We start from the raw sequence: 18,360 nt of genomic DNA, 5'->3' as shown, positions 1-18,360 counted from the left end.
TGGAGCGTGTCCAAAGAAGGGCAACCAAGCTGGTGAGGGGCCTGGAGCGCAAGTCTTATGAGGAGCGGCTGAGGGAGCTGGGGCTGTTTAGTCTGGAGAAGAGGAGGCTGAGGGGAGACCTTATCGCTCTCTACAACTACCTGAAGGGGGGTTGTAGTGAGGTGGGTGCTGGTCTCTTCTGTCAGGTGGCTGGAGATAGGATGAGAGGAAATGGCCTCAAGTTGCGGCAGGGGAGGTTTAGGTTGGATATTAGGAAAAATTTCTTTACTGAAAGGGTCGTCAGGTATTGGAACAGGCTGCCCAGGGACGTGATTGAGTCACCATCCCTGGAGGTATTCAAAAAGCATGTAGACAAGGCACTTCAGGACATGGTTTAGTGGGCATGGTTGATGGTTGGACTCGATGATCTTGAAGGTCTTTTCCAACCTAAATGATTCTATGATTCTATTACATGACTAAATATTTTATCAAGAAAATACAAATTAAAATAGTAATAATATAAAAAAAATCACAGTGGTAAAAAATGCCATGCTATGATAGCAAAAATTCATGGAGAAGATTGCAAGATTTCTTTCGAAGTACAGTTCTTCAGAATTATTTTGTTGACTAAGAAAAGACCAATAACTCCTTAAAAATACAGAATTATTTTCTGGTTCTCACTTATTCTTATCTACATTTCCTCAGACTTCAGCAAAATCCAAAAGGAAACTTATACAAGGTTACTCTTTTAAAAATGGGTTACATGCAATTTCTACTCAGACTTCTTATGACTGATTTCTATAGATAAAATAACAGATCTTCAAATTTTTCTCCATTGCTCTTCTCCCTCTTTCTCTTGTCCAAAATACCCCCATAAACAGGGCCAAAATCACTGCACATGTGCTTCTGAAGGCAAAGCTATGAGTGACAATATGCAAAACGTTGCCACATGCATGAAGTAAATACAACTGAAATAACAAGAAACACATTCCACTCATTTCTTTCAGTTACCATGATCTTAGTTGTCACTTGTAAATGTTGTAGATAAAATATTCAGACAGAAGTACAATTTTTAAGGTACTTATGCCTGTGAAGGTTTTAAACTTTAATAGTTATCCTGCCAGCTGCAGAAATGAAACTGTCTTTGATTTCTGACCTGAATAAATCAATTTGAGCTATGTAAAGAACGGGTTGTTAGTGCCAGGAAGCTATTTCTGTCCTTTTTGTGTTTGTTCATGATACTAAATTGACGGTCCGAATGGCTTATAAGATCATGAGTATGAAGTGAATCATGAAGGGTAATTAGAGATAAGCTGTGCCTTTTGCTGCATCCATGGTTAAGGTGGATGTGGGCTGGAGCAATGGTATACAGAGTCTTTCCTCATCACAACAGAGGAAAACCAGGACTCCCAGAAGCTGCTCTGATGCTGCCTAGGAAACTATACTGAAGGTCCAACATCCAGCACCACCCAGACGCAGCCTGCAAAGGATTTTTTTTCCCTCTAACCGAACATTTATGTTACACCATTTTCAGATACACCACTTACCAATTACCATAACAGCCATAACATTAATTACAACAAAAATGTGAATCACGATTTAAATTGAGGGTGTGAATATACAGAGAATTTGAACAATGTAATTGAACTGATTTGGATGTATTACATTGTTCATACATTTTAATAGGTCTAAACACCGTTGGGTTTATTCTCCTTTAGCTTAATCATAAGTACCACATCCTTTCTCTGAGATCATCTCTGGAGAAAAATATCTACAGATTTCTGTGAGGAGTTTACAGCAGTATCTGTTGGTGCCCCCAGAAGTGTGGTATAGGATTACTCCCCATCTGTATCCCAGCAGAGCCCATCCCGCTGCTTCCACAGCCCAGTTCTCACCTGGGCTGAGCTCTGCAGAGCCCTCTGAGTGTTGTGAGCTGCTGAATACTCAGCCATGATGGAGAATAAGCTGTGAAATACTTTCAAAGGACTGTTCCAGTAGGTTGAAAACATCACTGAAAGCTTATCAGTATTTGGTTTTTTATGGTTTTATTGTCTTGCTTAATTATTTGTGCTTGTTTGAGCAATTACTGAGAAACGCTGATGCATATGGCTAAATAAATTAAAGAATAATGATAGCATTTAAAAATAAACCATTTTGCAAATTTTCAATTTTTCACGGTTTCATGAAGAAAATCATCTGCTATGTACAATTACTCAGCTCTTTGACAATAAAAATCCACATGCTGCTAGTTAATGCTAAGCTAATCTGCAAAGGCAGCCTGGGCCAGGAGACAAGAAATCAGCCTCTGCCACTGACCTACTGTATGACTGCAAGCACGTAATTCCCCTGCTCCATGCCTTGTGTTCTTTATTCTAAAATGTAGGATCCATGGATAACAAATGCCACTCAAGTGCTACAGAACAGTTTGACACTCTTGTCTTAGTATTATGCAAAACAAAGCACCCATCCCTCCCCCCAGCTTTTCTTAGCTCTTCCTCCTCAATGATTTTCCCAAAATAGTAATAATAAAAAGTCCAGAAATGCATGTGGCATTGGAAGAGAGGTGATGCGGGGATCCCATTTCAAAAAGGACTGAGAAGGCAGAGGGGTCAGCTTTAAATTAGGTTCAGAGGGGGTGCCTCGAGGAGGTAAAGAGCCAGTGATTTTTCTGGACGGGCTGACCTTGCACAAAAGCCCATCAGGTGGTATATTTAACTTCCTTACAGCTGTTCCCATATGCTTTATATGTTTTGTTACCAACCCTAGCTCTAGACAGAGGCCACTAAATTCAAGTTTGTCTATTCTGGCAGTTGTCTCTTCTGGCAGTTCTTCCTAAGTAGACATGCAAGATAGAAATGGGAAATTTGCTCTTGATCTTAGCTGATAAATCACATCGCAACTCAGGTAAAACCACACAGTAATCTTTTAAAAGATTTAAGTGTATCTGTTGCTCAACATATATTAATTGCATTTCTATCACAGTGACTAAAAAGAATTTATTTCCTACTACTATCAACAAAAGGCAACAAGACACAAAAAGAGCATTTTTCTCCCCTCATTATAAGACTATCAGAAACCTGGAGCTAGTGATTGAAAGCTATTAGGAACAAGTGTAGTGAAAAGTGAAACCACACACTACAACATGAAAAGCATATTAACCACCTTAGAGGGAAAGTGATAGGGAATTAATAGATCCACTTAGTGCCGTGGGAGAAGGTATTAAAATCCACAAAGGTGAAAAAGGCCACTTTAAACAACCATGACAACTCTTAGAATCACTAAAGGAATGGCAAGGCTTCAGCTGCCTTTTTTTTTGTTGTTGCATGACATATTTGCCAAGTTACGAGAATTTAAAGAAACCCTCTAGTCGAGGTGGAAAAAGGAGGTAGTCATTAGGATCACTATTAAGACTCATGAAGGCTGGTGAACTACAGAAAACCAGAAGGAGGGCTGCAACACCTCCTCTCACCCCTTGCATGGTGTATGAGGGCACACAGAGCACTTGTCTCTCTATGAGGGGCAGCTGAGAATGACAATTTACTTCCTTTTGCCTATGAGGACATGGAACCATTTGCTGCAGTCCTGTGGAGCGCATTTGCTAAATATCTTTTGAAGATAATATCACCTCTTTGGGAAGGGGTACATAATACTAGGAAGTCCTAAGTTTCATGCATTAGGTGAAATAAATCTGAATCTCCTGTGTACCTCAAAGATCCTGCATTAAAAACTGGCACATCTATCTTTTCCTGACTGAAGAATTATAGCAAGATTACCAGTGCATTAGTATCCAAATCCAAGACACTAGAAAACCTAGCAAGAAATTAAGTGTGTTGCTGCCAGAATATTGGGGAAAAGCAGTGGACTTGAAGGAGATTCAGAAGAGACACCTGGAGCTGTGTTCAAGCAGTTATTTATGAATCCTCCTTACAGTATACAGTATTTTTCATCTAATTTGTATCCCTAACAAAATAACGGAATCGATACCGAGAGAAATAGACTCAGCGCAGGTGAACACAATTACCAGCTATGAGCTGCAGGAGTTCAGAGAGAATACAGCTGTCCTGACAAAATCTAACCCTTTTTTTTACTTTTCAGAATAACAACTGAGCAGAGGAAGGGAGTGGAGGAGGTGTAATGCATTTGAGTGCGGGAAGGAAAAGCATATGTTACTTCAAAATATTGTCTATGCAAACAAAAAGCTTTATTCGCTGCAATATAGCAAATGACAGGGAGGCATCCGTGTTTCAACTTAGATGCCTAACTCTCCTTGCGTTCTTCCTCAACCTCGGGGCTTGCCAAGGGAGGTGCTGGATGTGGCCATTCTTCCTCGCTTGTGTTTACCCTGCTGATCACAGAGGGCAAACCCCAAAGAGAGTAACTCCTTAAATGAAGGGAGTTCTAAAAAGCCTACATTTTTCAGTTGGCCAACTCCATTTTTTTCTGAATATCCTGTTGCTTCACTTGAATATCCACATCTGAAAGAGCAATCCTGCCATATGGCTGTTTAATGAACTTGGGGGAATGTCCAACTCTTCAAATCCATTTCTTAAACACTGCCTTTTGAAATAAGAATTGATGCAACATAACCCACAGTCTAGGATGCACCGGGAGACTTCTGATACAAATGCAGAGTGTTTTAAAAGCAAACCATTCAGAGCTTTTAACCTTGTATATAGTTCTCATAATCACACTACTGTAAAGAAGCTTTAATTGGCATAGAGGTGGGATATCATAGGGACTGATGTCTGAAGTCCTTTTCCTTCTGCAGTAATGCAAACAGCTGCAAGTATAATGAGTTAGGCTAGAATAAAATGCAAATTTGTAATTCATTTTAATACTTGGTTCAAAAACGAAATGTGTGGTTTTTCTCTTAACAGCAATTTTGATACATTCACATGGCTTCTCTCATTTAAGAAAAGATTCAAAGTTGGCTTTGAAAATAAGTAATGAAAAATAATTCTTTTCCTTAAGTCCAGTCAAGGGTAAAAAGCGAAAAAAGCAATGATGAGGAGAAAAAAGTATTTCACTGAGATTGGTCAAGATCTTCACAGCCACAAACCACTTGAAACACTATCTGCTATACCCTGGGTCTTGGAAAATAAGTAAAACCTCTTTCTAGAGCAACACAGCATTTGGAAAGATCCATGCATCCTCTACTAATTGTAGCAACCTCTGAGTCAAAATGTGATGGCTGTTTCAGAATAGACATTATTAGAATAGTCATCAAGAATAAGGAACTTTATGCAACTATTCTCAGGTCTACACTAATGTGTTAGAAGAAAAAGCAGGGTGAAAAACCTGAAAGTATCACCAGGTCCATTCAAAATAGGCAGGAGAAAAATATGGGAGAATCTTTTAGGGGAAGAGAGAAAGGTGACATACAAACAAGACAGTTTTCCCATGTAAGAGGAACACTTGGAGTAGGAAAAGAAACAACTTCCAGGATTACATAAACCAAAATGCCAGACTGGAGGACAAGTCTCCAGAAAATAACCACCTTAATTTATTTACGTTTCTTTATTGGCTCTTGGAAATGAAGAGAACTAAGATTTCTCGCCAAACCCATGTGGTGAGAGCTGCAGGTGGGAATCGCAGAGAGATCACATCCAGGCAGTGACCGGCAGAAAGGCAGCAGCAGAGCCATCAGAGCGAGTGGCAGCAGGAGCACTCTCCTCCCCACACCACTGCCTGGTCCCTTTCCCACCCAGCAGATACACCCAGGGAGGATCTCTGGTCTCTGACGGGGAGCCACTCAGCCATTCCTATGAAATACCATTTCAAAGTTCTTTTCTGTTGCTTCGCCATACCCTCTGTCCTTTTTTTCCCCCTCCAATCTGCCAAGTTTTGTAAATATTTCATGAACTGCCTACATGCATTCCCGCACTAAAAATCTTGCTAACAATAGAAACCATTCCTACCCTGCACTGTTACGCTACATCCTGCACAAGGTCATTCTGTTTTTTCTTCCTTAGTATCTTTGCTCCCAAAGGGAAAATGCATTAATGGCAAGGAGGAAAACAGCTGCCTGCAAGCAGCCACAAGAACAAGAAAATAGTGTGTTAATTACCAGCACTGATAATGCCAGTCTGAACAGCATTAAAAGCTGAAAAGCAAATTTGGATTAAAATAATGAAGAATAATAATGGTTTTTCAGTCTCTAATATCTGGAATCTACAAACTGCTACTTCAGCCACTATGGCTATTGTTATGGCAAAAGAAAAAGACTTAAATAAAGCTTGTTGATGTGTTTGCCAGCTGCGCAGAAGACATCAAATAGTTCACGGTGATGATGGGTTGACAAAATATTGCACTGAATTACAGTGAGAAAAAGGCAAAGAACATATTCTTAGTGTTAACCAAGACCTACTTTATATGTTAGAACAAAAGAATCACAAAAGCTCTTTATAACTTTACCTTTTGTTGCCATCATTATAACCCAACAATGCTCCCCTCCCAACAGCTTCTTTTTAGGGGCTAGAAGTAATATATGACTGAATGAACTGAAAGTGAAACAAAGAATTGCACAAGATTCCCTAAACTGTGATTATGTCAATTTAGTGGAGCTATCTTCCTTCTTGAAATAGCATATGTTTCCTGAAACACAAAGCATATCATGACCACAATGGTGCTCCTATAAAACAAAACTTTTAGTGAACACAAGCAATGCTTTGACACCTCCTCTATCATAGCATGGAGGCTCTGCTTACTCTGAATTGGTTAAAAGGGCTTATACTTATTTCTACGTTAATTGGATGTAAACCAGGAGTTGAGACATCTGTGGCTAAGTGGCCATGAGTGCTCACTTTTGCTAAACACCCACTATTTTGATGGAATCTGGCAAATAAGGTAGTCAGCCCTTTAAGCAAAGCTAAGATACTTTTTTTTTTACAGAATAGTTAAGCATTTAGAAAGGCTTCAATACATCTTTTATGATTTCCTATTATATTGCTACCAGGAACCTTCTCAGTTGTTCTAAAGACTTTGTTCAAAATAAGACAGCACTAAATGTTTATGACCGGGGGAAAAGAATGACATGGATTGGAAAATACCTTTCATCCAGGGTTAAACAAATTGATCGTCTTCAAGTTCCTTAATTCACATACGCTGTATGTATTTCGTGATTGTGGGATTGTATTAACTTACATGTAACTACACACAGAAAATGACTAAATAAATTTCAAATTAGTTTGAACAAACTAATCTCTTTCTGGTATCAAAAATCCCTTTAAATCAAGACCCAGGAAAATGAAACCATCTGCACACTCTTCCCTTGGGCACTAGTTTACATCTGTAAATTGAGTTCTAGATTTTGAATTTACTCTGAATTAACTGTGACAAATCTCTACATTTTTTCATGCAGGTTCATTAATTATTGGAAGACTTGAAATCACTTAAGTTCAAGGACCCCCATTTCACCTACAAACCATACATATGAGCTAAGGTATTGCCGGAAACTGTAATAGTTACTTCCGCTCCTGGATGCAGAGCTAGGGAGTTCAGCAAGGTCTATTACATGAACAAAACGTACCAGGATCCATTGAAATAACTTTAGAAAAAAAATCCCTGGTCAGTGTTTTCCATTAACGGGCATGATAGAAAACATTTTATGACAGCGGTGAGAATTCTTGTTCCCATTGCTCGGATGCTAATAGCAACATGGCGATGTGCTGCCATCAGCAGCAGGAACTCAGCCAGGCTATTAAGTGTTGTAGCTGGCAGAATTACTTACATTTTGCAGCTGGACTCGGCTTTGTGCCATACACTCTGACTTTGCCATCATGCTGGAAGCATTTAGGCTGTAGGTTTTCCTATTCTGTGTTTCTTTCAGCTGTTCATGAATTTGCTTTGTTTGTTTCCTGCAGAGAGAAATAAAATTCATGTAAGAAAGAGCTAGTTTGATCTTCTACTATAGCCGTGATATTTTTATAGCCATGGTTCCCTTTGTTCAAAACTTCACTGTATTAGATTAACCAGCTGAGCTAATTCACTAGTGTCTAATATTTCAATGCAGTGGTCATTTTCTGGTGAGGCTTAAGAAAGGAAAAAAAGAGTTCTTCTCTTTAAAATATCTGCTGTTCTCAGATTACTATAATAGCATGCTAGTTGGTTTAGTGCAGAATTTTTTAAGATCATCTATTGCATATTTAACAATAGCTTGCAAGTAGGCCTGAATATTAAAAAAGCATTTTGCTCTGATTTGGAACAAAGATTTTTGGCAAATACAGCAGGCATTAGCCCCTGTTAGCTATGAAAAGTGTTGAAGAATCAAAGATTTCTGCTGGCTGATTAGACTTGACCTATAACCCGGTGCCTTGTATAGACCAGCTTTTGCTTACATGCTTAAACCTGGAAAAAAACCATCAGTACAGTATCTGAGGCTGTGTTTTTGACATATTATACTATGATCCACTATGTCAGGGCTAGGAATACCACTACACGAATCACTTGCAATATTCAGAAGATAACTACACTATTAATAAAGGCTTTCTGTTTCTGCCACACTATATTGACAAACAGAGTTTTAAAGTTCTGTACATGATTGAGGATATGAGGCAGCAAACTTTATTTTAAATATTTATCTTCTGCAAACAGGTATCTTAGCTGGGCAAAAATTGTTAGCAAAACATATTTCAGGTCTTTTATCAGTCTCCATTCTTTTGATAAGCTACATTGTCTGAGACCTATCAGTTTTAAATGATCATAAGAAATAACTCCACAATACTATTTTAATTCTTTCCTTCCTTTCTTCCTTCCTTCCTTCCTTCCTTTTTCTCCCCAGCCGATGCATCTCCAGCAGCGAACCTACAAAGGCCCTGGAAACTGCCCAGCAAGGTCAAGGACTTGCCAGCAGCAGCAGCACTTCGTTATGCCACCAGCAGCTTTTGGACAGCAATTGGTGAGGAGCCAAATTTCAGAAGGAAGTGATTTCAGAGAAATGTCAATAAGAAAGAAAGGAAATATAGTCTTTCCATACTGAAATTTGAAATTTTAGCAAAGAAGCTTCAGCAACAGTTTGACAAATTTCTGCTGATTTTGCTGCTGAAAGCCTTGTGACATCGTCAAGGTTGACAGCATCTTACTTGACACAGGCCAATGAATTTGACACCAAATGAAATACAAAAGTAATTTTAACTTCTTTCAGTGGAGTCTGTACCTAGTGCAGAAAAGTGTAAGAAACCAGAGGAAAATTACTTACTTAAGCTGTCAAGGGGGAAAACTGTGAGAAAGGATAGGTTCCCTCAGTATGAAAGAAAGCAGTAAGAAGTATCACAGTTCAGATATTCAATTTTAATAATATAGTTTTTAATATATTAAAATAAATATATGGGATTTCCTCTGCCTTTGAGTCCCTTAGTTCTAATCCGGCACTGCACAATTTAAGCATTTGCTTAAATTCAACAAGCTGTAAGCACCTGCTTAGAACTAGGTATTTGTTACAGCATGTTTCCTGAAAACAGGTCATAAGCTGTAACAAATCTTGGACTCTATAAGTATCTCTTATGCTTTCTATTTCCATCCTATTTTGAAACAGCATGTCAAATAAAAAGGAATGAATTTACATTGTAAGCATGTTACAAATATGAGTGGCATGTTTTGAGTATAGCTAGGAGCTCATAATTAGTAAGATTCATGAATATGGGTGGGCGAGGAAATAATTTCTCAAGCACAAAAACATTAAACTTTCAAAATTCTTCCTTAGCTAAAATAACTTGTAAAGTTAATATCAGAATAACCTGAATGGATATATAATCTGAAGGATTATACTGTGAAATTAAATTACTTAGTTGATTCTGAAACAGCTCTTTTAAAAACATTTTTTGGTATCTACTTATTTTTGAAATCAATGAAATTGAATAATGTAATTTGTAAAATGGCAAAATGAACTCTTCAGCTTCTCATTAACTTCCAGGGGAAATTCACAAAACCAACTCTGGAGTTTGTATGAATAATTATTTTCTGACCAGCTAAATTAGATACACTAAGGAAATAAGCATATGTATCTGTATGTCCTACTGGAAAGCCAGCCACTTGCATGTTGGTCTCCATAATGGTTATGGAACATCCAGTCTTTTTTGATGACTGTTTCTGAGTGGAGACTTCATGTAAAGTCTAAACAATGACAGCAAAACATGATCACAGCATCAGACTTTGGGAATCTCTCCTGTACATACAATGTTCTCGGAATTTAATCAGGAACATAACAAAACAAATTACAAATTTTTGGAACTCCAATTTGGATTTATTTAGAAAACCTGGGTTTAGAGTTGTTTCTGCATCTATAAACTCATGTAAGTAAACTGGAATATTCAGCTTCACTGCTGCAATCTTTAACATTACAATTGAGATTCCCAAAGGTAATTTACTGAGAGGAACAATCTAATAATTAATTTCCTTTTATGTTCATGCAACCTAACATTAATATTAGGTTTATGCATATTAATTTTGCCAAACTATAGAATGCACAGTTATAAAACTAGAAACTATTAATAATTCAAAGTTACTCTCCATTTAATATATTGATTTTATAATTTTTGTTTTTAAAACAAATGGGCCTTATATGTTCTACTTTAGAGATATTTGGCAATAAAGTGTTGTTACTTCAGCAAGAAACAAAGTCACTAGTCATTTATAAAAGTCTAAGCCATAAAGAGCAGCCCATTACTGTACTCTCCCTCTGTTGCTAGCACTTACAGCTCTTTCCTGATTACCCTAAAAGGAATAACTGGAAGCGCATAATGTTTAATTATAGTTCTAAACTTTCTCAGATTGAATTTATTTTAAAGAAGGACTTTTAATTTAATGGTGCACAGGGAAGTGCACATTTCGAGCAGCAGGTATTATACAATTGTCCGACTAAGAAAGTCAGGGTCAGTGTCTTCATGGAAACTTTTTTCTTAAAGGGTGCACCATTCAGAGTTTCTATAGCTGTTAGCAATATTTTAAATTTTTGATACATCAAATTAAACCCAAGGATTATCCCCCATGCAGGAGGAATGCTTTGATAACTCTTAAGCGTGATCAAGATACATCTGCCTGATGAAAAAGCTCCTGAAAATCTGTGGACTAAAAGCTAACATATGATAAGGGTTGAGGTGCTTTAAATTTGTTGGGTTTTACACCCTTAAGACACTGGCCAGTGTCACAGTTATGATACTGTTTTATGTGGCCTCTATGCAACCCAGTTTAGACATTCTTATGTACTTTTTGGACAGTTTGCCAGATGGAGCCACAGCCAGGGAGTTAGGGATTGATTAGTATCTTACCATTACTGCATTTCATTTATTTGATAAGACCCCTTGACTCAACTGGAGGTGCTCGTTTTCTTATTACTTTTCAAACTGCAGTTCCTAGAATCTGGCATAAGCACACTTCAACTCTTCCCAGTAACCCTCAACTATCATATTTATAATGCAGATAAAAAACCAAACCCAGCACCCCCACCTCCTACTGAGATGATGAAGCACTATTGTCCTGTGAGTTCATCTTTGAAGCATTATTTCTACTCGTTATTTTTAGACACAACTCTCCCCACCACCTCATCAAAGTCATGGTATTTTGAAGGCTGTTCCAACCCAGCTCTCCACCGCTCCCTACAACAGCGCAAAACCAAGAGGGGCACAGCTGAATAACAGAGGAACATTTTATTCACACTATGCTCTGTTGTTGACTGCATGTTCTTCCAACTGACAATCCCATTTTGCCTTTTCTGAATCTCTCTTCATCACCAAAAAACCCAAGCCTTTCCAGGAAGAATAGGAACACCTTATTCTCTTTTTCTTTCTTCTGCAGACCTAAAATGCATAATGACATTTCTAATGCAGTGGCAAAATGGCTGTGTCTGCTCACAATTTATACTACAACCAAAGAGTTTGCAGAGACAAACTGTCCTGCCATGCCATCCTCCCAGCTAGCATCACTGTCATACTCTGGGTCCAAAGAACAATTAAACAAAATCCCTCAAGACATTAGAACAGGTAGGAGTGTTTAGATGAAACATGAACCAACTCAAACCTTCACTCAAATCATCCACAAACTACCCCTGAAGTTTGAGGGGAAGAAAAAGGGGAGGAAAAAAAGACCTAGTGACTTTTCCAAGTTCTTTTTTTTCCTGATAGAAATGTCAATTTTATTTTTTTTTTAAATAAAAAGTAGTCCTCATCAGATTTCCTACCCATTAAAATAAATTCTAAAAAGGGGGATTCAGATAAGCATCCAAACTTTTAAATAGTGCAAACCTCCACATTTTTGATGCTCAGCCACCGTGACTAACTTCACGCAGGTACTATTTATATTGATATGTGTTCTCTCATTAGCTCCAGCTGGAACAGGAATGAGGGATGATAACCATACAGAACATATTTATAGATACAGTGGCACTGACAAGCATGTCATGTAATTGCTATGAGGTTTTTGCAACTCAAATTATACACATAACAAGAAATATTATAAAATAATGTTCAGTTGGGAAGATAGAGTGGAAAGTGAGTATTTCACCTGAAAATAGTTTAGTACAGATGATTCCACCATACTCGCATAGTTCAATATGCTTGCGCATTACAGATACTCATTATGCAACTACATCAGCAGTTTACAACTATTAGCTACAGGTTACAGATATCTGCAGAGAACTTGTCTCTTCCTGCATTTCTAACTCTACCTTTGTTCTCAGCATACAGAAACAAAAGGAACATTCAGGGATATGAAATGAAATGTAAAAAGGAGATGGTATGTTTAAACTTATTTTCAGAAGAGGAAAGTGATTATCGCACTGATAGTAAAAGACACAAAATTATTATTGTTGAAAAAAGAACTGAAAAGGACACAATCCCTTCTTTCCTGATGTCAGAAAATTGAAACAAGAAGACATATTACTCCTGTTTACTTTTTTTTTGGACTTAAATAGTGTAGCCATGGGGAACTGTTCTAGCCTGTCCAGAGATAACAACAGCTTCAAAAGGAGGGGAGAAGCTGAAGAATTGTAAAGCCGTAAAAAGGACAGAAGCTAAATAACAAACACGCTAGACGAAGGCTCTTACTTTGTTTTGAAGTAGAACGCTGCACAAAGCATGCCCACTACGACTATGCCAAAGACGATACAGGAAATAGACAGCACCTGGCGCTGGTACACTTCTTCGCTCTCTGTGAACAGCAAAATTGAGAATTATGAAAGCATCAGAAAACAATACTTGTGAAAAGTGGATTTCAGCACATCATGGTTTCACTAATGATGGACAGATACGAGAGATTTGGAAGTCTGGGTTGGCCAATTCCTCAACAGAATGGATGCTTCTCTGAACCTCTCATCTAGGTAAGGTTCACAGAGTCGTGGCCTCCTAGGAAAGTTTTAGAATATGGTTCCAATACACACTGAGAGATGAATAATAATAAAAAACAGGATAGTTTAGTATTTTCGCTGTCCTACATGCTGTTTTTCAGCTTTTTTAGAAAGCTTCTACTGTCAATAGGAGAAAGAGCCCTACAACCGTGGAGTTTTTCTGGCTTAAGGGAAGACCCATCAGAGCTCTCACAAGGTCCCATAAGATTCAGAGTTCTTTTTTACCTACCCCCAAAATGTAAGGGTTTTTTTTTGACTGAATGGTCATTACAATGCCTTACTCCCATGTCATTCCCTGTACTTGAAGCTTACGTACAACATACCACAGTAAAAAATTAATTCAATCAACTTGGATGGAACCCCAGTGACTACTATGCTACAATGCACCAGATATTGCTTTCATGGGAGTCTATTTTTTAAAAAGAAGTTTCCTTAATAAATCTCATAATCTTCTAATTAATTTTAAAACAGGAACAGAATGAAAGAAAAAAAAAAGAAAAAAGCTAAGAAAAGAAAAGAAAACACTCATTCATGACAGCAGACAGAAGCTGATAGGCAACTGGAGTTTCACACACTGAATTCATCAACAGCTCCTTAAGTGTTATATTTTATTTTTATTATTTCAACTGCTTCTCTAGTCCAAAGTGCTAGCATGCTAACCAGATTGTTATTTTTTAAGATCAGTTTCTTCAAACATGGAACATACAAACCAGTATTTTCATTCATATATTTTAGGTAGAAACACAACATATAAGATTATCAAAGCACAGGACAAGCACCATACACCAACAAACATACATCGCCTTTCTAGGCTGGAGATCTTCAGTGCACACCACCCCCCCATTAATATGAATACCAGACACACATGTCAAGTAGGTGACAGTAACTCCATGTTCCAGGTTCGTAAGTCTCAGGTTCACAAGAATAAAATATTGTATGACAACATCAAGGTGAATTTAGGCAAATATTGAAAAAAAATCTACACCTAACTGGAAGTTCAGTCAAATACTAGCTGGTGTTATAATGACTGAAGACTATGTGCAGTATCCTAATCAGTACTAATTATTAATTTCTCAAGAATGAATATCACAGTGCTGTTAGTAAACATTTGGAATCTTAAATACAGTCACTTGCCTCTTGTAAAAGTCCTAGTCCTTTTTCATAAGCTATTTCAAATAAAATTACAAGTACCAAATCTCATTTCTTAATGACTTCTTTACTTGCTCACTCAAAGAACACCACAGTGATTCAGAAGCCATGTCTAAGATGGAAAATGTCCTCAGCTCCTGTTGACTTTTTCCCCCTCATTTAATTTTGAAATTCTGAAAGTCGTACTTCTAAAATATTGTCTTAAAAAGAAAAAGAAGCAAATATAGTAACTTACACTTTTTACATGTCTAAAATATACCTGGAAAGGTTGTAATTCAATAGGAAATCCTGATAACATTGCAGTAAAACTGATTCCAGTAGAGCTTTAGGCCCATTCCTCATGGGCATGTACAAAATTTGAATCTAGACAGCAAATCCTCATTAGCAATGAACTAAATGTTTGGGGTTTTAATTTATTTTTTTTGTTTTGTCTGTTTAGTTTTACTAGCCTGTGTAAACACAATTATCCACCTTCCATTTCCACTGCAGTACACAAAGGACTAATCTTAAAAATTTTGAATTATTATGTTAAGGTGGATCACACTGCAAATACTAAAAGAATTGTTCAGTTCAGCAATTGTTAATCTATTCTGCCTGAATACCAATTTCAGCACCTACTGCCTAAGACCACAACTAAAACATACATACTTATGAACTGTAATTTCACTCAAATAGTGCATATAAATATAAAAAAAAATATCTATGTATTAAAAGAAACTGATTTAAGTAATGTGTGCAAAGAGGCTTAATTTTGCTTTACTGGCGACCTAAGTCCTCATTAAATACTTTCTTTTTTTTTTTCTTTTGTTATTTTTTTGAGAAATGGTGAGTTTAATGCAGCTATGTTCTTTCGTCAGTCCTGAATAGCTATTACTGTCTTGTTAAAGATGCTGTAGAATATGTCTTACCAAGATAAAAGCAAGTCAGAGACTAGACAATATTATCTTGCTCAAACAACTATGTGAAGATTTAAGTCTTTTGTGTAGGCAGATTAATCCCTGTCAAAAAGCTTTCAACACATGCTGATCAATGCTTTCTTTCCTTTTTGTTTATTTTGTACAGTGCATATTTAGAGAACTACTTATTGATTAACTTTACTCCATTTCTTAGACACCTTTGTTCATTTTTTTTATATCCTTTAAATCTTTATTTGTGTATTGGACTCCACCATGTTTGACTCCCAACATCTTAAAGTATAATCACTTAAGCATTTTTCCATTCTCTAATCTTCTACATTGGCTTTTTTAAAAAACCCACCCCCTCACCGATAGAAATATAATCTGTCTCTTCCTGCAAACTTTGAAGGTCTCCTCATTATTGCCTTGATTTAACCTCACTATTGCTCTAAACACGTATAGTGCAGCTGAGATCCTCTCTAGCCAAGGTGTACTGGATAGGGCCTTTAAATAAGGCAGAAGCCAAGTACTGCAAAGCACTTTTGCTCTCACAGAACAGAAAGCTGTAGAAATTCTACATGTAGAAAAGAGAAGAACTGAAAATTCCTTCTCCTTAGTTGAAGATGTGCATCAACTTGTGCATACACTTATTGACATACTGAAACAAACTTCCCAAGGTAATCTAAAGTGTGACTGAAATTATGATAAGTCTCTCTTTATTCGCATATATTCATATATTCCTTGTGAAGTAAATCACCCTAATTACATTCTATTGAAATAAATACTCTAGGGAGCGGATTCCTCATTTAATGAGCAGCCAAGAAAATATTTCAGCTTAAACCCAAAATCTAAACTGCCATGGATATTCTTGGATAACCCAGTTGAGGAGTTAAGACTACAGAACATGAATTCCACCAAGCATTCAAATTATACACAATACATAACCTATACCAACAGTAATACAACCACAGACCACAGTGCTGAAAATTAAGAAAGTCAACTGTTTAGACGCAGACTACTTTGTTTAACAAAAATTATGGAAACAAAGATCTTTCCAGCACATAAAGACAAGACAAATTCACATGGGACATGAAGCCTGCTGAAAGGCTGGGTTCCCATAGACAAGTCCTCATTCACTGTGTGTGCTGTTACATGTCTAGCCCATTTTTATTTATGCTATTGATCCTTACTAATTTTCATTCCTGCTACAAAATTGTCTCTCTCCCTTCACCTCTGTCACGTCATCCCAGTGAATGTAAGCTTCTCGTGCATTAAGTGCTCCTTTTTCTAAGCCGATCTCACACGTTTGCTACCATTATGAAACACAAAATGACTACTGGTGATCCATGGAAGCAAAGTTTCTTCCAGCACTCACATCACAGTCAAATTTCATCTGTCTGTTACTAAAAAAAAGTACATGCCATATTCCAGGTAGTAGGGTTTGGGGTTTTTTTATTCTCTTGCTCTTTAAAATTTACTCTTAAAGGCTGTCATCTGTCTGCTTTATGCATGTGGAAAGACCCACTGAAGCATACACAGTCTACAGTCTTTAGAGGATTAAAAAGGGTATGGTAGATGCGTTTTTCTCATGATTGTTCCTTCTAAAGGATATGGTAGTTTTGTTGTGTAAATAAGCTGAAACTTGCCTCTTCTTTGTGACTTTATGATAAAAGGAAGAACACTGGTACAAGGTCCCTGAGAAACAGCCATGTATGTTTCTAACCATATTACTGAGAAAAAAAAATTTAGTTAATTAAAGCAGATTATGTTAGGCTTTGTTAGCACCTGAATCCACAATATAATTACCAGCCATAATCACTGGATCCTCTAGTTCTATTGTGTATTTTCTGAATTCATTGAAATATCTTTGAAAGGTATTTCAAATATGAAGAACAGCACTGTGCATGTGGCCTAAGCAAAATGATAACAAAACTAAAATAGTAGCTTTCCCATTGTGGTGCTTATTTCAATGGCTCTTGAATAAAACCTCAGTATGGTCACAAGCATCACAGAGAATAATTATTGAATATTCAAACTGAGCCAACTGAGAAATTATGACATTTACCATACAAATGCATTACTTAAGCTTTGCTCTATAAAGAACAAAAATACCAATAAATGTGCAGATTAATTTTTCTGCTGAACTTTTCAGTCCCAGCCCAAAAAGCACCACAAAGCCTAAGAGCATTCAGCATTCCCTTATCTTCCTCACTCCCCTCCCCTAAATGGACCCACTCTGCATTGCTGCAAGTAACGACATGCTGTGGAATAAATATGGAAAGCCCAGTATCTTGCCATTAGTATGCATGAAAAACAATTGCTTTCCATGTGCTTTCTCCCATCGATAAATGCCAATGAAATCTTTATGAAAAAAACTGTATGACTTATTTTTCACCAGAAAATTTAGAGATGTTCTTCTTCACCTTTTTCTCAATCCCTGCCATTTATGAGTTAACAAAGGAAGCATGGCCTAATGGATAGAACATAAAACCAGCTTTTCCTCAATAAATTACAAGACAGCATGAAGACAGGCTTTCGTTTTGTCCCCATGCAAAAACTAAGCCATGCAGATGCAGCGAAGTGGGCATTGTCACCTCAGCTATAACCTCACTGCCACACACTTTTTTCATTTCCTTTCATTCCCTGCCTGTGCATTTTCTGACCCACCTCTTAGCACGCCATATTGTATTGGAATGTCCTGCAGAGCCAGAACCTTGCTACTGAGGTGAACCTCAACAGTATCATTTGCCACCTACACTCTTATTGGTGTCCTGCATCCTTAAAGTCCCATATACAACAACAGAGGAGAACTACATGGAAACCCCATACATAATGGCAAGATTTCCAATAAAATACAGATTCCTGTAAGTTAAAAGGCAAGAGCGTAGTTAAAGCATACTTCTCAATATACTTAGATTTATGTGACAAGTACTGAACTATATATGGCATTCTAAATTTAATTCATGAAGAGAATAAAAAAAGCCTGCATGTTGCACAAAA

General features: G+C 37.2%; 1 protein-coding gene across 1 annotated transcript in view; it reads right to left on the bottom strand.

Annotated features, from left to right (window-relative positions):
- The window catches only part of NRG3 (neuregulin 3), a 436,672-nt gene that overhangs the window by 27,830 nt on the left and 390,482 nt on the right, over positions 1–18,360 (bottom strand). Inside the window, 2 exon segments of the mRNA XM_030030263.1 lie at positions 7,709–7,835; positions 13,017–13,119. Of these exon segments, the coding sequence (XP_029886123.1) occupies positions 7,709–7,835; positions 13,017–13,119 (230 nt within the window).

Source organism: Aquila chrysaetos, chromosome 11, assembly GCF_900496995.4.
Source record: "Aquila chrysaetos chrysaetos chromosome 11, bAquChr1.4, whole genome shotgun sequence".
Lineage (NCBI taxonomy): Eukaryota > Metazoa > Chordata > Aves > Accipitriformes > Accipitridae > Aquila > Aquila chrysaetos.
Note: the sequence above shows the minus strand (reverse complement) of the source record. Positions and strands in the feature narration are given on the sequence as shown.